This window comes from Ictalurus punctatus, chromosome 8 (genome assembly GCF_001660625.3).
Source record: "Ictalurus punctatus breed USDA103 chromosome 8, Coco_2.0, whole genome shotgun sequence".
NCBI lineage: Eukaryota > Metazoa > Chordata > Actinopteri > Siluriformes > Ictaluridae > Ictalurus > Ictalurus punctatus.
The window spans coordinates 14,269,311-14,290,337 of NC_030423.2; the positions used below are offsets into that span (position 1 = coordinate 14,269,311).

At 37.4% G+C, this 21,027-nt stretch overlaps 2 protein-coding genes across 3 annotated transcripts; both read left to right on the forward strand.

The window, feature by feature from the left end:
• The first annotated feature begins 53 nt into the window (after positions 1-53).
• lman2 (lectin, mannose-binding 2) lies at positions 54-11,870 on the forward strand. Of its 2 annotated transcripts, none has more exons than XM_053682413.1 (8): positions 54-289; positions 3,498-3,616; positions 5,181-5,298; positions 5,721-5,794; positions 8,077-8,238; positions 9,103-9,217; positions 9,876-9,995; positions 10,582-11,870. In XM_053682413.1, the coding sequence occupies exons 1-8, from the start codon at positions 121-123 to the stop codon at positions 10,740-10,742; spliced, it is 1,038 nt and encodes a 345-aa protein (XP_053538388.1). In that variant the 5' UTR covers positions 54-120; the 3' UTR covers positions 10,743-11,870. The 2 variants fall into 2 exon arrangements, with proteins under 2 accessions (XP_053538388.1, XP_053538387.1); XM_053682412.1 differs by lacking the exon at positions 5,721-5,794 and adding an exon at positions 5,599-5,681 and having other exon boundaries at positions 57-289.
• Positions 11,871-13,984: 2,114 nt separating this feature from the next.
• On the forward strand, positions 13,985-20,548 carry tmed9 (transmembrane p24 trafficking protein 9). The gene is made up of 5 exons (XM_017474764.3): positions 13,985-14,171; positions 16,511-16,611; positions 16,724-16,849; positions 16,968-17,114; positions 19,041-20,548. The coding sequence occupies exons 1-5, from the start codon at positions 14,027-14,029 to the stop codon at positions 19,188-19,190; spliced, it is 669 nt and encodes a 222-aa protein (XP_017330253.1). The 5' UTR covers positions 13,985-14,026; the 3' UTR covers positions 19,191-20,548.
• The last annotated feature ends 479 nt before the right edge of the window (positions 20,549-21,027 follow it).

Consider the following 21,027-nt stretch of genomic DNA (forward strand, 5'->3'; position numbering starts at 1 on the left):
GGACGTGCCCGGTGTGTTGTATAGCTGTGATTGGCTGCGTTCGGATCGATAAGTAAAAAGCATTTGTTTCTCGTCGGAAACCGGAAGTTGAGGTTTCAAGGAAGAGACTAGCTCGCGAAAATGGCTACAGTTAGGCAACTGTCATCTTTTTTCAGCTACCCCCGCAAAGGCGTTTGCAAAATAGTCCTACTTTTGTGGTTGTTGCATTTTTCTTCTGTGTTCTCTGATATAACAGACGGCAACGCTGAACACTTAAAGCGGGAGCATTCACTCATAAAGCCGTACCAAGGTGAGTTAGCAGGCTAGTCCAGAAACTTCTTCAGGCGCTAACATTATCGGAGTTAACCCAATGCATGCTACTTTGGAAAGCTGGTGGATAATTACAGCATGGTTTGAGGATAGTTGATAGCTATGTAACTTTTTATTATTATTATTATTTTTATTTAAATAAATCAAAAACAGGCAACGTTATAAACGGGTCTGATAAAGCTAAGGAGAGAGAAGTAATGCTAGCTAATATTTCAGCACTTTAATATGCGTCCAAAAACTCGGTTTTCGGTAGATCTATACGGTGCTATATATCTTCAACCTACGTTAGATAATTTCTTCATAAAACGGGCTCAGACTATAAGGTCTATGTTATAATTGTTTTTGTTTTTTATAACTGATGACTCGTTTGTATTATTGTAATATATGTTTATTTAGACTGCATAACATGGATAATGGAGCATTCGAGCACAAATATTTTAGAAGTAGTTGTAAAAGCGTTAAAAAAGGTAGTTCAGCACAATATTAACTCTCTTCAGGGGAAAGTAGCTAGTGCATCCTCAAGTAGTCGTTAGAACTCACCAGATAAGGTCATTGACTAATTTGCATAGTCTTTGAATCGTCATTGGCTAATTTGCATAGGATTGGAAACGTCATGATGATTTGCACATCAATCCTTTTTACATGAAGATTGTCTGAAGAGATTTAGGTTATGTCCATGTTAATCCGGATAGATCTGGCAACTGCATTTCCGTTTTAAAATGCTTTTCATCTACGCTGGCATTTTCAAATGGTTTCCATAAAATTACTCGTATGCACCGGGAAAGTCTGAAAATGCTTATGACCCTATACTGTGCGTGCATAAAAACAAAACAAAATGTAAATGTTTGGGCTGCGGCGTTTCCGGTTTAAAAATGCAATCTGATGGTTGTACAAAGTGACATTAATCTAGTGTTGTGTCGTTCATGACCGATTCGTCCATTTTGAACGAATCTTTAATATGAATCTGGAACAACGAGGGATTCGTTCACTTTGTGTTGACCATGCATGTGCTGCTACGTCTCCGTAGGTTCTGTACAGGAAACAGAAATGATTAGTTCACCTCTCGAGTCTTCGGGTTCGAGTCGTTCGTTCATCACGTCACAGCCCCACTGCATTCAGACTATGGGGCGGTCACGGCGTGAATGAATGAACGAACGACTCGAACCCGACAAATATGACACCTCGGATTGGAAGGTGAGGTGAACTAATGGACTACATAGCCTGAAGACCCAGCTATGCTATTAATCATTTCTGTTTCTCATCATTCGGCCTTGGCTGCATTAACCTGTAGTTTATTTTTTATTGCAAATGTGATCATTTGCGTAAGTACTAGATGTGTTGGGGAATTTAACATGTAATAATTTAATTATATTCTGCTGAAATGAATGTAATGACACTCAAAAAGATTCGTTGATTTTGCTGAACGAGATTCAAAGATCCGAGTCAGTAAAATGATCCGAACTTCCCATCGCTACATTAATCTTTAACAATGCTATCAAACTGGATAGCAAGCACAACAACCACACTTTACATCATCCACCATCTTGTTTGTTTTGAGTTGAATGGGTCACATGACTGTGTCGCATAACTACAAATATGTCATTCCCTGCTTCCCACTTGGCATACTTATACCACGTACTAAAAGTGTGTATGCTTTGTGAAGGAAAAATGCATACTTGTGAGTGTATAACAAAAGAGGATGAAAGTACTGGGACATACAAACATGTTGGGTAATGGAAGAGACCGCTGTCACCGTAAACACCTTGTTGCATTTCAGCTTTTCTTCATTCCTTGTTCCTTATATAATTTATACTATTATAATTTAATTGATCATTCCCTTGATTTATTTCCCCACATTTCATTTACGCCTCTCTAAAATGCATCCTCAAATTCATCGAAGCAGAACGTGACTCCGCCTCCCTCGGGCAAAGAGTTGTGGGCAATTTTAGCTGAAAAAGTGTCCGCGGATCCACACTTGGAAAATCTGCTGGGACTAGTCGACCATCCGGGTACCTTTTGGGATATTCATTTCAACATACTACGATTTGGGATCTCTGATTCTGATCTCAGATACTGTTTAGTGTGCGGATAGTACACCAACTGGGATGCACGGATTGTTTTCGAATATATCTCTCTTTTCCCAGTCCACACTACATGTGAAAATGTCGCTTTCAAATTATCCACTTGGGAGAGTGTTTTTCGAAACGCCCCATTTTCACTGGAGAAAAACGTCATCTCAGTGTGGACAGGAGGTTGAAACATAGAGGAAAAAGATGTTTTCAAATTGGTCTGGGTTAATGCCTTAGAAGTGGATAAAATAACTAAGGAATAAAACACGTCAGGCGTGGTGTGTAATGTGGCCCAACGCGAAGCAGAGGATTATTTTCTAAACATCCTAAAATGTTTTATTCCTTTATTTCAAATGCAGCTCAGGCTGGTGAGTCGACCGAAGATGCCCTCTCAGCTCGTATATCCAGCAGCTGTGATGTGAGCTGGAGAGCCGTATCGAGTACAGGATAGTCACGTCTGCTCAGAAAGCCAAGATATTTGTCATTGGGTTCTTTTTATTTACATAAAGAGGTCTAAAAAGTCCCAAAGTTGACAACACTTAGCAGATCCTCTGTTGTGGCTTATCCAGTTGCATGTGTTTATGTAAATTATTTACCTGAAGGCATGTCCTAAAAAAAGGAAAGTATTTTCACAGACTTTCATAGAATTTGACATGCCTTACTAGAAAAAAACAAACACCTGCTTCAAACTGACGTGTTTATAGCCATGAACTAATCACTGATCATTTGGACATGTTCTTTGCTTATCCGGAACGCTGTACGCAAGAAATCATGTCCAGTGAAAGGTTTCCTGAATTGAATCAGTTGTGTTAAGTGCAGAAATTGTAAGACTAAGATCACTAAGAAAAGTGAGTACTCATTGCAAAACGGTTAAAAAACAAACACTAAAATGTGTCTAGTTCTTTCAAATGTAGACTACTTGCAAGTACTCGAAGACTTACTTGGCTAAAAAAACCTCCTTCAGGCTGTCACGCTTGCAGCTGTTGTGGTTACGTGGTGCATTGTATTTGAATGCTTTTTCTGCATACCGCTTTAGTCATCTAAAAAAAAAAATCGCTTTGTGATCACAATGTAAATAAAGTGAGACTTTTTGAGATTATGTCCTTTTTTCTGATTTAGGTGTTGGAACAAGTGCTTCGAGTCAATGGGATTTTTGGGGGAGTACTTTAGTTACAAGCCAGTATGTACGCCTGACACCTGACGAACGTAGCAAGCAAGGCTCCATCTGGAACACAGTGGTGAGTGCCGTCACTGTCCATTTTGTTTTTGGACTTGGGTTTAGACTTTGCTCTTTTTTTCTGTCAATAAGAAAGTGTTTGTTGCTAGTAAATGCAACTATGATCATGTAAGTTTTTGGGAAATTATTTCTATTATAATGTTTTATGTTTTTGTGACATTTTATATGTCAAAAGCTTAAAATAAAAATTTACGCTGAACGACTTCACGTATTAATCTTTACAACTAACATTAAATTGGAAATTCAATTTATATTTATATAGCACTTTTAAGTATGAAGAATGCCACAAAGCAGCTTTACAGAAATCCATATATAGATTTGGATGTCTGATTCGCAAGCCAGAGGGCTGAGTGTCAAGAAAAAACACTCCCTTGATATGACATGAGGAAGAAACCTTGAGAGGAACCAGACAAAAAAAGGGATCCCACCCTCTTCTGGGTGACGCCTGATAGTGAGAATGAGTCATTACTCTCAACTCTGTACACTACAAACTCGTACTGTGCTGAGTATGTTGAAAGGATCTTCAGTACGTGTTTTAAGTTTTAAAGCTATCTTTAGGGTATCTGTGTTGTACCATCCACAGCAATCTCATGGCAATCCTCAACAGCAGCAAATGATTATCAGCTGAAGGCAACTCCAAGCATGAGTAGACCATTAAGACCATTAAGGAGACCATCAACTTTTTTTTTTTTAAAGCAGTGCTTTAGACCTTTTTTAGTCCCGCTGTCACACCTCCTTACCTCAGACAGCTCAGGTTTCAAAGCTGTAAATTTCATGCTAACACCGATGTCAGAGCCATCACGATCGCTATCATGTAGATCACTAACTAGCTTAGTTGAGTCTTTGCTGTAACTCGGCATGGTAAATGGTCTGCACTTATATAGTGCTTTTTTAACCTTAGTGGTTCCAAAGCGCTTTAGAGCTGCCATTCAAGGTGCTAACTTGCTGTCGGGAGCAACTTGGGTTTCAGTGTCCAAGGACACTTCGGTATATGGAGTCATGTGGGCCGGGAATCCTACGATTAGTGGACAACTCACTCAACCACCTGAGCCATAGCCGCCTCTAGCCGTTTAGCTTGCCTCACAGCCCTGGTTAACCTGTTCTGGACAGTTAGTACCATGGATTTTTATAATGTTTGGGGCGGGACATGTCATAGTCTAGAGAACATTCAAGTGGACAGAAAATCTGATGAGAAGCTGAAGTCCAGAATGATGTCATCAAAACTGTTGATCTGTATTGGTGGTAGAGTTAGACTGTCAATTTCGAATGTGTATATCTTCTAAATGCGAATTTTGTCATTGTTTTGGAGCACACTAACTTATAGATAACCTTAAGGCTCAATTTTGATTTCATGGGGACTTTCAATGTGTACTATTCCATACAATAAAGCGAACTGTCAAATGTAATGAAAATCACAGAGACATACTACAGCAAAAGAAAAAATGCAGAAAATGTCCCAATAACAAGAAAAGTAAATATCCTTCATTTTTATTGATGCTGCATAAATATATTATGTCTCTTACCATCTTATGCCTTAAATCTATTGGCTATTCTTTTCTTTGCAGCCCTGTTACTTGAAAGACTGGGAGATGCATGTGCAGTTTAAAGTTCATGGATCAGGGAAGAAGAATCTGCATGGGGATGGCATTGCCATTTGGTACACAAAAGAGCGATTACATCCTGGTGGGTGTGTAAACAACTTGGCCGCAAGGTTGTCTTAAAGCGTTCGACCAGTATTGAGTGGTGTAGTGGTAGTTTTTTCTTTTCTTTTCTTTTTTTTGCTTGTCTAACTAATGGATAATGTATGAATTATATGTATTTATATGTATTAATTTTGGTTTAGTGTATGAAATATTATAATATTCTTTAGATAATGCAGTGAGATGAGCATGAGCTGTTTATAGACCCGTATATTCACCTTTTTTTGTGTGAATTTTTGCTCCAGTTGATTGAGTTTTTGTCATATTTTCACCTTTTATTTAGGACCAGTCTTTGGAAACCAGGACCATTTTGTAGGCCTGGCTGTTTTTATGGATACTTTCCGCAATGACCTCCACGGCATGGATGTAAGTGTGCTTTACTCACAGGTGATTTTTTCCCAGCAGGCCCTGGCAGCAATGACAACTTCCATGGCTTGGCCGTATTTATAGACACATACCCAAACGATGAGGCTTCCTATGTGAGTTAAAAACAAAACAAATCAATGGTGTATATATGTGTACATCGCTTCTATTTATTTTATTGCCTTTTTTGTGCTTGGTCATTGTTGGTGAAACAATATCCATTTGTGAAAATGTTTAACCGATCATGAAATTCCATCTCTTGGTTTTGTTCTTTTCCACAACTTGAGTGGCGATTAAATGGATAGTTTGGGACAATAGCCTTAACTTTCTGCTCAGTCCATGTAACTTTGGCTATTTTTATTATGTTCTTAAATTCAGAAAAAAAACTTTATTGATTATTGAAATTTATTAGCTTGAATATTTACAGCTTGGAGATGTGCACATTGCGTACATTGCTAATAATGACACAAGTGTGAGTGCAAAAATGGAATTGTTAGATTTTAAAATATAGGTTGTAAAACACAGCTGATGAAAATAGAATTTTAATGGACAAAGCTGGCATCTGCACCACTATACTTAGGACTGGCCGATGTATGGAGTTTTGGAGATATATTGATGTATATCAAAAGTGATAGAGGACGAGAAAATATCGTTAACACAATTATATAGATAGATGGATGTCGCATTAAAACTTATTCAATTCGCTAGTTTTTTCATCTGTCTGCTCTCACATGCCGCATGTAACCCCGCCCCCACTCACTCACTCCCGTTTCCTGGTGCAACACGGAGGACAACACAGCCACAAGGCAAGATAGCAACAATGAACTGATATGTAAGAAGAAAATCAATGGCTCAGTCATTTGGAGATGGTTTGGGTTTATAAGGTCGGATGAGCATCAGCACGGTAATGCGTAGCAAGTGCAATGAACGTCACAATACGTGCTGGAAGCACTACAAACCTCTTTAGCCATTTACAATAGTGACATAAACTACAGTACGAAGAATGTATTCAACTTCGTGGAGGTTGTGCTGTTGCAAACCAGACTGGAAAGCCTTCTGCCCCAAAACAAACCTCTTTACAAGCTTCATTTACTCAGGGTGTGCCCTATGAAAAGAAAAGTGCCAAGTGGCGAGATATAATGGAGGCAGTAGCCTACCACATTGCTAAATATTAGGTTAAATAACATAAGAGGTGTTCTCAGAGATGTACATATTTTTTATTTAATATATTTTATAAAGATTTTTTTTAAATTTACATTTGGTATTTGCAAAGCTATGTATCTTGTTCAGCAGGAAAGGATAACCTGCATGTTTTTTTTTTCAATCAGTCTGTTATTTTTGTTTTATATATTTATATTTTTAAAAATTATTTACGTTTTGATATTTACGCCGTTGTGTGTTTTCTCAAACAGGAAGAGGAACCCTGTATTTGAACTTTTTGATTGATGTCTTATAAATAAAGGTGTTTGTGACACCTCACATGTAGTTGGCTTACAACTGAGCATTTAATCCACATAATCTATATATACAGTATCTCACAAAAGTGAGTTCACCCCTCAACTTTTGTTGCCAGCGGTTTAGACATTAATGGCTGTGTGTTGAGTTATTTTGAGGAGACAGCAAATTTACACTGTTATACAAGCTGTACACTCACTACTTTACATTGTAGCAAAGTGTCATTTCTTCAGTGTTGTCACATGAAAAGATATAATCAAATATTTACAAAAATGTGAGGTGTGTACTCACTTTTGTGAAATACTGTGTAATATCTTGTATATCACCATTCAGCACAAAAATATTGAGATATGACTTTTGGTCCATACTGTCCAGCCCTAACTACACTATTAAAAAACAATGTGCACTTCGGCTTGAGTTGAAACATCAGATTAAGTTGTACAGTTGAAACACACAAAAAAAAAACCCACCACAGTGTCTTAAATCCTGAACTGTCCCTTTAATATGGTTTTTGTTCATAATCATGTGCTTTTGGCAATGTTAAGTATTTCACGTATAAAGAATTGTAATTCCACCTGTGGTCATTTTTTTTTTTGTTTTTGCTAGCCTCATAGCTTGATTTAATTCTTTTGTGTATATATCAAGGATACAACCAAACAAGTTTGTACAAATGATATGAATGATTTAGTCGACGAGTTGAATTGTTTAAGATGCGTATCATTTTTACAAATGTTTGCCTCCTGTTCAGTTTCATACATTGTTCCTTCACTTGTATGCTCACCTTCATTTTGCATCTTTCTCATGAACAATCTCTTAAATGGGAATGATGGTTTGCTTTGAACTGTCTCAGAAACTGTATATGCATGCATTATCTGGTGGTACTGCATTAACAATCTCTGTAAGAGATGTGGATGTGATGACCTCTTGCCCTGTGATTTCCTAGCGTTCCTTTCCCTACATTTCTGCAATGGTAAGTAACGGCTCGCTGTCGTACGATCACGGAAACGATGGCCGCACAACAGAACTGGGGGGCTGCTCGGCTGAAATCAGAAACAAAGACCACGACACGTATCTTGCTATTCGATACTCCAAAGGCAGACTCACAGTAAGAATCCCATTATACACTATTCAATACTATTGATTATTTATTTATTTTTAAATCCTTGAATTCAAAAAAGCCTCAAATTCAAAACATTCTAGTACAGAGCAAGGCATTACACTCATGTTTTTTTGTTGTTGTTGTTTTGTTTTTTTATTTCACATTATAAAGAAATTTGCTTTGAGTCCATGTTGTTATGAAGATGTGTGAAGTGATTTGTTTTTGTTACAAGAAGTTTAAGTCAAGTCAATTCAATTTGACTGGTGCTTACATCCAATGCAAACAACCTCATCACTTTGTTAATTTAAAAAAAAACTGCTTTTAAAGGTGCAGTAGGCATTAAAAAAAAATTCCTTACATGTACAACTAATCTGGAAGGTATGTAGAACATGATTAAAAAAAACAATGGATTGAGCTGTGGCCTTAGGACAGGGTTGCTGAGAAAACAGTTTGGAAAATACACGTCTGGTCCAGAAGCTTATTTGTGTTTGGTTGCACCTCCTGTCAGTCATTTTATAGACACGCTTTGGACCATCGTAGGTCCTGTGGGTGGAGCTTCATGAACATGGACGGAAATCATTCAAATATCGAACCTATTTAACTCTTCGAGGCCTAATCTTAAAAATAAATAAATAAGTAAGACTCATTTTATTTAATGCACCTTTTGTTTGATGTCTTCAAAAAAAAAAAAAAAAAGATTAAAAAAAAAATCTATTACTGTGCATGAGGTGTCTTTTTGAATTGTGGTTAACTCCATTCTGTTTGCCCTTAATATACACATGTAATTGCATTTGTTTGACTTAAGAGTGTAATTACTGAACACAGGACTTCCTTGATTATGTCCTTGTTTATCTTCCCTTTGCTCTGTAGATTATGGTTGATGTTGATGACAAGAATGAGTGGAAAGAGTGTATTGATATCTCGGGCGTCCGCCTCCCTACCGGCTACTATTTTGGAGCGTCTGCAGCCACAGGCGACCTCTCGGGTAATCCTGGTTCCCATAGAGAGACTCTATATTGCCAAGAGTATGTGGACACCTGTCCATCACACCCAAATGTGGTCCCTCCCCAAACTGTTGCCACAAAGTTGGAAGCACATAACTGTACAGAATATCTTTTGTATGCTGTAGCATTACAGTATTTCCCTTCACTGGAGCTAAGAGACCCAGACATGTTCCAGCACGTCCCAACTTATATTTTGGTTGTGGGTCTTTGTCAATGTTCAACCACAAGAGCTTTAGTGAGGGCAGGCGCTGGTGTTGGACAAGGAGGCCTGGGGCGCAGTCAGCACTCCCAAAGGTTCATCCCAAAAGTATTCGGTGGGGTTGAGGTCAGGGGTCTGTGCAGGACACTCGAGTTCATCCACACCAATCTTATCTTCATGGAGCTCGCTTTGTGCACAGGGGCATTGTCATTCTGGAACATGTCTGGGCCTCTTAGTTCCAGTGAAGGGAAATATTGTAATGCTACAGCAGACAAAGACATTCTATACAATTATGTGCTTCCAACTTTGTGGCAACAGTTTGGGGATGAACCACATTTGGGTTTGATGGACAGGTGTCCACATACTTCATAGTGTGTATACAGTATAGTGTACCTTTTTGTTAATTATTCCTAATACTTTGTCTGTTTTTGACTGTACAGACAACCATGATATCATCTCTATGAAAATGTACCAGTTGATGGTAGAACACACTCCTGAGGAGGACAGCCAAGACTGGACTAAGATTGAGCCCAGTGTCAGTCTGCTCAAGTCTCCTAAAGGTATACTAGAAGTGAATGAGTGGAGCTTTCATTGTTGTGATGCTGTGTATTTATGATCATTTTTGTTATTCTGTTTAGTTCTTTTTATATATATATATATATATATATATATATATATATATATATATATATATATATATATATATATATATATATATATATATATATATATATATATAATATATATATATATATATGTATGTATAATATAATATATATTATATTATATTATATATAATATAATATATTATATAATATAATATAATATAATATAATATAATATAATATAATATAATATTATATATATATATATATATATATATATATATATATATATATATATATATATATATATATATATATATATATATAAAGCCTGGCCAGTCAGCGTTGAGAATGCAACAGAATTGTGGGAAAAAAAAGTTACTATTATCATTACCGATATTACATTTGTATATTATATTTCATTTGTATATTACAAATGAAAACATATCTATGTGGCATGTTTTGTAAACATTTTCGTATTTCATACTAATGCATCCTTCTTGATTTTAAATCTGATATTTTTTGTTTTCTTGTGATGCAGACAACGTTGACGATCCAACTGGTAATTTCCGGAGCACACCTCTTACGGGTTGGAAGGTCTTCCTGCTTCTCCTGTGCGCTCTTCTCGGTATTGTTGTTTGCGCTGTTGTGGGAGCAGTGGTCTTTCAGAAACGACAAGAGAGGAACAGGAGGTTTTACTAGACATGACATCAGTCTAAACTGGACAATTTTTAAAAACTCAAAAGAATGTGGATGGATGGGAAAGGTTAATGTGATTTTTTTTTTTTTTTTTTTTTTTTTTTTTTTTTTTTTTTTTTTTTTTTTTTTAGCAGTTGAAATATTGAAGAGAACAATTAACTAAAAGGGGGGTATTGGGTATCAGCAGTGGTTTTGGTTCATGCAATGTATACTAGATCACATTTGTAAAAAAAAAAAAAAAAAAATGGCAAAAACCAACAAACTGTTTAAATCAGTGTGGAGACCATGCTACGAGACTAAATTTTCATATCTACACTGTGTAATCTACACTTACCACTTTGATCTGTTTACTAGTTTGATCTGTTTTAAATATGTGTAAATCATGTACATGATTGTAGTGCTATTATATTTCAACCAAAACCATTTGTTTCTTTAGATGCACTCTTAGTTTCAGTCAGGGTATGTTTTCATGTTTTCAGTTACTTACTATTTGGGATTTAAAGTGGATTATGGTCAACTTTAAGGGTTGAATGGGGTTTAGTGTTAATTCAGTGGGTGTAGATTTGAGAAACTATGGATTGTATCCTAGCTCAAAGCTACAGTCGTTTTGTCCTTTAAAAAAACACCACAGAACAAGAGGTTCTTGATCATATTTGCTGCATTTTGTTACTGCTTTTTAGGAAGAGCAAAAGAAATGAAAAAGGTTGTTGAAAAAAAAAAAAAAGAAGTTAAGCTGATTTCTGTCCAGTTTACCAGCCTGCACCATGACTGTTTACGGTGTTGTTGTTTTTTTTTTCTTCAGCTCCAGCAGTATTGTCTCTTTACTGGCCATTGCAAAAGCTAAGCGTTATTGGCTGCATACATCTATGAAATGGCGATCTGCATTTGCTCAAATATAAATGGCTTAATTCAGTACACATGTAAGGACACAGCACAATTTGCAGAATTTAACAGAATGAAACAGTGAGGCTTAATTGTCAACTTGAAATAACAAACCTGTACGATGAGAATCTTGTGAATGTAACACAGTACATTGTGCGTACTGTACCGTACACAAGTAAATTTTCTGTGAACTAGAAAGGGCAGGAATTGTACAAAGACTGGATGGTAAATAAAGAAGTTCTTCCAGTAGTGGTTCTAATTTATTGCACTGTATTCACAACTAATATTGATAACATTTTTTATTCATTATGTTTCATGAACGCAGATGTGACTTCTCTCTTAAGTCTGTCTCGGCCGTTTCTGAGCAGTGCTGCCAACTAATTTTCAGGGGAAGTTACTACATGCAGGTCGATTACTTGATTAGGTGAGAATACTCGAGGACGTTCCACAAACTGGTCGTCTCTGTGAAAAACTATTTGAAATATGTTCGTTTTTAACTTTTTGTTTGACATTTTTATGTTAAGATATTTTTGTTTTTAAATATTGAATTATTGAACAATTACATAAAAACTACACGTTCTTAACACTTAGATGTTGTGTCTGAAACCGCTCCTTATCTCTTATATAGTACACTACTATATAGGGTGTCGGCCATTTTATAGTGCTGTCCGAATTCTGAGAGAACAACTTCCTTCCCTACATTCGTTTATACCTACAATGCGCTCTGGTTTCGAGTGTATATCTGATGTACATTCGCCAACCCATTATTTCCTATAATCCAACGCGAGACGCAAAAGAAAAAACATTCGGAAAGGAAGATCGGAGGCGGTAACTTTTACAAATGTAAGTGTAACTTTTTATCAATTAAAATACATCTGTATCGAAATATTTTGAAGCGAAATGATAGATTATTGATTGATTGGCACAGTATTTATTTTCAGCCACTTAGTTTGTGATTTAACTTTTAAATGACCAACTGTACACATCAAATGATAATTTGTTGGATTGTTTACATTTATGTTAACACATTTACAGTACAGTATCACATACATATTAGAAAAGAATGTATTGAAGACTTTTTAATTAAGTTAAGGACGGATGGGGAAAATATATAGCTGCATTTGTTTCTTACAGGAGTTGGAAGGATCTAGTCATCAGTTATTTAGTTAACAGCTGGATGTATTTTGTCTGATGTCTTCTTACCGATAGATGGCGCTAACAAAGCACTCCTTAAAGTTGTTATTCCATCTGAAATCCGCCTTTTTCTTCTCTTCAGAAAAAGAAGTTTCGCCAAAACCAGAACTAGTCAGACGGAGTAGATTTTACGGCAGATTTACCTCAGGAGTCAGTTTGAGGACACTGACAGGAAACCCCTCGACAATTAAACCCTTGACCGACAGCAATGCTTTTGTTCTCTTTCTGTTTTTAAATGTAATAAATATATTTATTAAATATAATAAATAAGCCTAATAGTAAATAAACATGACAAGCAGGTGTTTTGTTCTCTTTATAAACTAATACCACAAACGTGACAAATGAACAGTGAGAAAATGAACTTTATTGTTTTAATACAATCCATAACGTCCGTGACAGAGTGCTCTCTGACACATCAGCGTCCGGATTCTCTCACTCATTTCCCTTCACTTCTTCCCCATATAGTGGACTCAAATGTCATTCGCTATATAGGGAATAGTGAATGAGTGAGCGGTTTCGTAATTAGTTAACATGCTACGTAACTGATCAGCAGTTATAGGTACAAGCTAATAACAAGGAATATCATGTATACTATCTTATTGAACAATTGCAGACAGCAACTCAAATATAATGTGTGCGCTGGGAATATCTTCCCATCTCTCTCCAGGCTGTTGTGCTGCTTGGCTGGCTAACTGTTCAGTGGTAGTGAGATAGTGGTACTGTTCTGGCTCACACTGCAGTGCATACTGCTACCATCAGCTGTGTCTCCGCCAGTTTCAGAAACTCCACTCCTTGCCTATGTAAATGTGATCCATCATAATTGCCATAGCTAGCTGAGTCTCATTGCTGCTGACGTCACTCACAGTGCACTTTTGCGACTGAGAAAAGTTTCTGTGCCATTTAGAGGGGGAGACGCGTGCATTTTAGCATTTGGGTCACTTTTAAAAAGTTGCTAGAAGTTTCAAGTAAATTTTAAAAGTAGCTAGATTTTGTTGCTATGTGTTTAAAAAAACCTTCTAAATGTAGCAACAAAATTGCTAAGTTGGTGTAAGAGACATCAATTTATTAGCGACGGTGTAACCGGAAACTTCTGCAATTGGTCAATAGAAGCCTGGCTGCTGCTTGTGATTGGTCGACATCCTGCAAACGTTTACGTGGCATTGGTGGCTCTGCGCAGACTCAGTGCGCTGTTCCTCGGCAGTGGTTACATTATGGTGTTGAAAATGCAGTTAATGCTAGGCACGTTGCTGTTTTTTAATGTTTGCTGCAGTCTCGTCTCTGCACTGTACTTTCACATCGGCGAGACTGAAAAGAAATGCTTCATTGAAGAAATTCCGGATGAAACCATGATAATCGGTCAGTATGTCAAGTGAAAGATTTGCGAGTCAGGAAGACGGCTAGCTGAATGCTAAGAGGTTAGCCTGTGTCCTCTCAGGTTAGCTTGACGGCTATCTGCACGGACTCGTCGGATAAATAACTTCAACATTTCAGCACTTAGCTGGTTATAGTGTCGGTATATGTTCTAGGTTTCGAGTTAAGGTTGGATTTTGTGGGCTTTTATATCGGTGCTGCAAACATTATGGCGCTAGCCGGCTCCCTGCCACAGCTATGCTACGCTATGCTATGCTAGGCTAGGCTAGGCTAGGCTAGGCTAGGCTAGTTAGCTAGCTGTGTGAGGGGACTGTCAGATTCGCATTGAGTTTACCGGCTGGTTTTGAAAGCTTAGCAGGTGTTTTGTCCCCTAAAAATACTGATGCTCATACTTGCCACTAGGAATAATTTTGTTAACAAACGCACACACAGGCGTATGTATTAGAGTGATTGTGATTGAGCTTGTCTTTTGTTGTTTATACTTGGAGGAACCCAGAGATATTTATTAAACCTGCTAAGACAACAACAAAAAAATGACTTGCCAGTTGTTTGCTGACATTCATTCATTCATTCATTTACTTATTTATTTATATGCTATTTAAAAATGCGTCATTGAGCATTTTGAATAAAATCAACAATCTAGTCTTTTGATGATGTTGGATTACGGTATTAGTCACTGTGAAGACGCTACTGAGGAAAACTTGTTACAATAGCATTTCTCCTACCCAGGAAAATACCATGCACTGTTCTAACATTATTTCATGCTTCTTTTTTTCTTTCGATGTAAAAACTTAAATTCAGCAATAATGAACATATTGGGAAATTTCTCTGTAATATATTTCTCGTCACGAATAGAAATAAAATGTTAAAACAAAAAACAAAACAACAAAAAAAACCCAGATGTGCTTTAACAGTGTGCTGTAACGCTTCCGTTGTAGTTAGTGTTTTTCAGTTGTGTATGACGTCATTGTGGCAAGTGGGCGGAGCTTAACGCATTCTTCAAAGTTGCTAGAAGTAGCAGTTAATATGGTGGCATGAGTGGACAAAAACTGTGAAATTCACATTTTTCTGTTGAGTAAACCCCCCCCCCCCCCCCCCCCACTGCAGCATTCGGTGCAAAATTATTAGCATTGCAGAGCTTACAAACTGCAGTTTTGTCATCTTTCCAAACAAAAGACATCATCTTTACACACAGCACGAAATCAATGTGTTTTCCCGCCATCTTTTGATTGACAGGATATAATCAGCCCTGATCATCGGATGTTTTTAAACTATCGGCCGGTACATCGGTGCATCTCTAACCAAAACAATCATAGACCTATAGCAGAGAAGCGATGGTAATGACCATCACAATGGGTAATTATTCTTGGATCATGCTGTTTTGAAGGCAAGCTCATTCTTTAGGTGAAAAAAAACTTTCCAGAAATTTTAGTGCCCAGTTACATCCCAGTGTCCTTGTCTTGGGATGTGAATATATGAGACTTTGAGTTGGACTTGATGGTTTTACTGATGTTTGCCCATGCTGAAATGTAAATATGCTTCGTAAATAATTCCTTTTTCAATACTGGAAAATGTGACTCCACCCTCACTCCAGGACTCACCTTGCACTTCAGCTGAGTAACAGCTTTCAGAAGATTTGGGCCAAGACCTCCTCACAACGTGCATTCAGACAAATCCTGTGCATCGAACATGTATGGCTAAAAGTTCTCATTTACCAACGGACTTCACTGTGAAATACAAATTTGTGCAATTGCGACTTCGCCAATTCCAATAGTTTTCCGCAAAAAAATGCATAAAAAAAACTCTGCAAGTTGCATCGCATATTTTGAAAAAAAGCCACAGCGAAATCAAGCATTTTTGGCCGCAACAATCACAAAACAACTAGGCGATATCCTGTACAGAGTGGTATGTGACTGAGAGGTGGAATGTATATCGTCACTAATGGTTGAGAAATACAAAGCATTGACTACAGGGTGTCCCAAAAGTCTCCTTACATAGGCATAGGGGACTATGTATTCCAGCAACATGTCGGTTGTGCCTTCATCAGTGGATGTTCGTGGACGTCCACTTCTCGGTTGGTCTGCAATACTTCCAGTCTTTTTGAATTTGTTAATAAGTTTGACAGCAGTGTCGTGTGTGATGTGCTTGCCATGTTTCCTGTTAAAGTCCTTGTGACAGCTTCCTGATCCAGCCATGAGAATGTTTTCAATACGTTCTTCTTTTGGAAAAAAGGCGTTCTTAATATCTATCTGAACAAAATATACAATACGAGCTGAAATATCATTTTTAACATTTTCCCAACTGTGCAATTACATCTTCTCCAGGAAACTACCGGACGCAGCTGTATGACAAGCAGTCAGAATCGTACCTGCCTGCCACACCAGGGCTCGGGATGTTTGTGGAAGTTAAAGACCCTGATGAGAAGGTCAGTTGACATCCTACAGGCTATTTAGCAGGAATGCAAAATTATCTCAGTACTTCTAAAGCTCAAACTCGGATGTGTATTTTTAATTTTTTTTTTCTCCCACATGTTTTAGGTGATCCTGTCTCGTCAGTATGGGTCAGAAGGCCGCTTCACCTTCACCTCCCACACACCCGGAGAACACCAGATCTGTTTGCACTCCAACTCCTCCAAATTTTCTCTCTTCGCTGGTGGAATGCTTGTGAGTTAAACCGTCCATTCATGGTTCTTCTGGTCAAAAAGATTAACGCCTCATATCCGTGTACTGTATGATGTCTGGATTTTAGTGCCGTTTTATATGTAATGTTGTGTTATCCTAGCGTGTTCATCTGGACATCCAAGTGGGCGAGCATGCGAATAACTATGCAGAGATCGCTGCAAAAGACAAGCTGACCGAGCTGCAGCTGAGAGTGCGCCAGCTTGTGGAGCAGGTTGATCAGATCCAGAAGGAGCAGAACTATCAGAGAGTAAGTGTAATGCTTCATTTTCATGTGAGAGAATATGTGACCTGACACAGAGTTTATAAATAAGCATTCAGAGGAGCCACAGTACACACCTCAAAAAGTGTGGCAGCTCAATGGTTAGGACGTTGGACTTCTGATCGGAAGGCCAGCGTGAGCCATGAGTTCAAATCCCAGCACCGCCAAGCTGCCACTGCTGGGCCCTTGATCAAGGCCCTTAACCTTCAATAGCTCAGTTGTTTAAAGAAAATGAGATAATTGTAAGTTGCATTGGATAAAGGCATTTGCCAAATGCCATATGTGTAATGTAATGTAAAAAAATCCCAACAGGTCATTCGAATTCGCAGCAAACGCCAAGTGTTTAGAGAGGAACTCTGTCTAATGATGCTCCAGGGTTGTTTCTGCTTTTACCCACCAGTAAAGTTTGTGTGTCCAATTCTCCAAAATATAATCATGTCATTTAAATACTGTTAAAGAGAATGAACACATGATATGGAAAAGCTTCTCTTGCAACAGGGAGACTGAATGCAAATGATATTTGCATGGTGAAAGAACGATTAAATCTGAACGAGGAAGTAAATGGCATGTACTATAAAAAACTTTGGTAGCAGTTAGTTTGGCGTCAACTATGTAATGTGTGACTAATGTTACCGTTAATGATCCTTAACTACAATGTAAACAGTTCTGTCAAATCACTTACTTTGTTTCATACCTATTCTCCATATTTTACAACGACGCGCCCGACTTCCTTTTCCATTTTTATTTTTCAGTACATTCAGGATTTGTACACTACGCACTGCCCCTGTTCAGTCTCTCCAGGATTTTGTGATCACAGAAATTAACACGAAATCAAGTAAATGCCACAATATTCAGAGGAGCTTGCGTTATTTATTTATTTATGGTGTAATTACTGCAGATTTTCCACAGATTTGAGCCAAGATGCGTCATGTGACAGAATTCGAGCATTTTTGGTCGCAACAATTACAAAAAAACTCTGTGGAATCCTGTATGGACTGACTAATGCACACGTTCAGGTTATGCATGTTAGTAGACACCTAAGCATACGGTTACACACCACACTTGTACACGCTCGCAGATCCCCAGACTCCCAAGTATAAATCAGATCTTCATCCTGTGACGTAGTAAGGATATTGAGGACCATAAAATATCAATCGAGCAGTATATTACATCACAGTATACTTTTCTGAGGTCATTACCTTTTCCCAACAGGTTAAAACCATCGGAGGTGTCCTCAAATTATCATGTAGCTGATTATGTTGAAATGTCTCTGTACCAGTTTTTCCTTTTTTTTTTTTTTTTTTTTTGTTAAGTTACTACTGATTTTAAATAAATGCTAAAAATATATAAATAAATAAACAATGAAGCCATAGTTTTGATATCTGTTTAATGCAGTACTGTTTTACCACTCCTTTGTTAATACATCTAATACTTTGGACACTTATTACCATTTACATTAGGACTGTAACCAAATACAATTAAATTAGTCAGGAAAAGAAGTAGTAAGGTGTTCTAAACAGATTCAGATTCAAATAGGAGGTGAACTATTCATTCCTTAGGTTTTTACATTCGTGTGGGTGTATCTACCTACAGTTACATTTATATAGCGCTTTTCTAGACTCTCAAAGCGCTTTACATAACTGTCAGAGCCAGAATTCACAAACCATGCAGACAATGCTGGCATTTCCATCTCTGGGTTTTATTTCCAGTGTATCCAGGGGGTATATTTGAAGGTTTCATACTTAATTGAAGGAAAATAACATTTTTATTTTAACAATTTTTATTCTGGATTAAATCCTGGACATGTATACAGATATTTGCTGCATGAACAGACATCACGTGGAAATGTGAAAAATTGTTGTACACCTCTGTGTATATATACTGATATAATAATGTCCTGTCCTCCTTTTCCAGTACCGTGAAGAGCGTTTCAGACAGACCAGTGAGAGCACCAACCAGAGAGTCCTGTGGTGGTCTATTGTTCAGACGCTGATCCTGGTGGCTATCGGTTTCTGGCAGATGAGACATCTTAAGAGCTTCTTTGAAGCCAAGAAATTAGTATAAAGTGTGCGTGTGTCAGTGTTTTTTGATTATGTATGCAGTATACAGCTGATTTGAAAAGTCAAGTCTAGACTGCTGAATTGAACCTCTAAGTTGAACCGCCTTTCTAAAATTTCTCCCAGACTTGCATTGAGCTTATTTCACCATATTTTGTTTCCATGCCACTTACCTCTCAGCTGTGTTCCAGTTGACTTCCTAAGGTCAAAACCACAATACTTTTTTTATTTTGATGATGTTTTTTTTCCCACCCTGAATGAAATCTGACAGTTTGAAAAGTCAGCACAAAAGTCTGAATATGATCTGAATTTTGTTTTTAAAGCATGGTATCAGGAGTTTTGTGCGAAGTTGTCCTACACTGAAGATGCACACATTTATCCTAGACACAAAATCAACTCTCTGATTCTGTTGCTTGGTGTACAACTCTTTGTTGGTTAGGAATTAGTGACGTATGTAAAGTTTGGTTATTTCAGAGTGAATGTATGTCCATACTTTTATTTAATATTCATTTGTTCAATTAACATGAACTGTTTTCCAGCCTAAATGTCCAGATGAATGGGTTCAGAAGGTTGTTTACAGCTCTACTAGCTTTTCTGCAGGCAACAGCACAGACACCAGATCTGTACTGAAAAATTACTGTTTTTTTCCCCCCTGCATTGTATAATGTGTTGAGGAAAAATACCTACGTTAGTGCTTTGATACAGTTTGGGCTTGATTACAGATTAAATTTCAGATTTCAGATTCTTTTGGAGGGAGAGGCAGAATTATAATGTCTATTAATTGTATATTTTCTGGAAGAATATTTGTCTTACTGTAGGTAAGAGTCACTTTTTTCTTTTTTTTTTTCCTTTTTTATATATATATATATATATCACACTTGTTGTTTGTTTAAAATGATAATGTCTCATCCTATATCTAACTTTTATTTTAATATCCTGCAGTCATCCTGGCCGTTTATTTTCCTGTGTGCTCAGATACTCAGGTATTTCTGGATTCGATAGAAATGATTGTCACCTACATTTTTCGCGAAGAGCTGCAATATCAACCCTGCAAAATGAATGCGATCATCCTCAGTGCTCTATAAAGGCTGAATTTTATGTTTCTGTTCAATTTTATTACTTGAAGTTTCTTCTTCCCATATAAATTATTTTTCAACTTAATTTCTTTTATAGTCCCCCCCCCACACACACTTTTCAACCATGTAGAATGTGACCATGTACTTCTTTTAATTTGGGGTTCTTGATAGACATTTGTGTACACAGATCTTGTTGGCTGAGGGTTTAAGCTTTTTAAATGACAAGAGGGGAAGACTGTGTCGTGATGTGTTCATGATTGCACTCAAATAAAGTTTTCATCTCCCTCCAGTTTGCTAGTAACCTCTTTTACAATGTACTACTGTAAAACTACTTTTCAAGAAAGCAGAAATAAATGTGATACAATTGCCTAATCCTAGAACTTTATGCACTAAATATTTTAGATTTACTTGAACATCGTTCTTCAGTCACGTTTATTATAGAAATTTCTGAAGTCTCTGCTTTAATCTCCCCACCGGACTGTGAGCCCATTTTTCCTGCTATGCTTAAACCAGCACTCAACAATTTCAAAGGAGCAGTTTGCAGTTTATCAGCTCCAGAGTCCTGGGCTTGATCCTGAGCTTAGGTTACTGTCTGTGTGGCATTTCATATGTTCTCCAAGTGCCTGTCTGGGTTTCTTGGATGTTCTCTGGTTTCTGTACAGAAACATACCTGTAGATGGATTGGCTACTCTAAGTTGCCCCTAGGGGTGTGTGTGAATGTGTGAGTCTGTGATGCCATGCTATAGAATGGAATCCCATCTGGGTTGT

What these genes read in the sequence shown, in the direction of transcription:
- tmed9 (XM_017474764.3), top strand. Translation starts at nt 14,027, where the DNA reads ATGGTGTTGAAAATGCAGTTAATGCTAGGCACGTTGCTGTTTTTTAAT. An exon ending in TTAAAGACCCTGATGAGAAG is followed by an intron (nt 16,612 to 16,723) that starts GTCAGTTGACAT and finishes CACATGTTTTAG; the next exon opens with GTGATCCTGTCTCGTCAGTA. An exon ending in TCTTCGCTGGTGGAATGCTT is followed by an intron (nt 16,850 to 16,967) that starts GTGAGTTAAACC and finishes GTGTTATCCTAG; the next exon opens with CGTGTTCATCTGGACATCCA.
- lman2 (XM_053682412.1), top strand. Translation starts at nt 121, where the DNA reads ATGGCTACAGTTAGGCAACTGTCATCTTTTTTCAGCTACCCCCGCAAA. An exon ending in AGCCACAGGCGACCTCTCGG is followed by an intron (nt 9,218 to 9,875) that starts GTAATCCTGGTT and finishes TTGACTGTACAG; the next exon opens with ACAACCATGATATCATCTCT. An exon ending in TCTGCTCAAGTCTCCTAAAG is followed by an intron (nt 9,996 to 10,581) that starts GTATACTAGAAG and finishes CTTGTGATGCAG; the next exon opens with ACAACGTTGACGATCCAACT.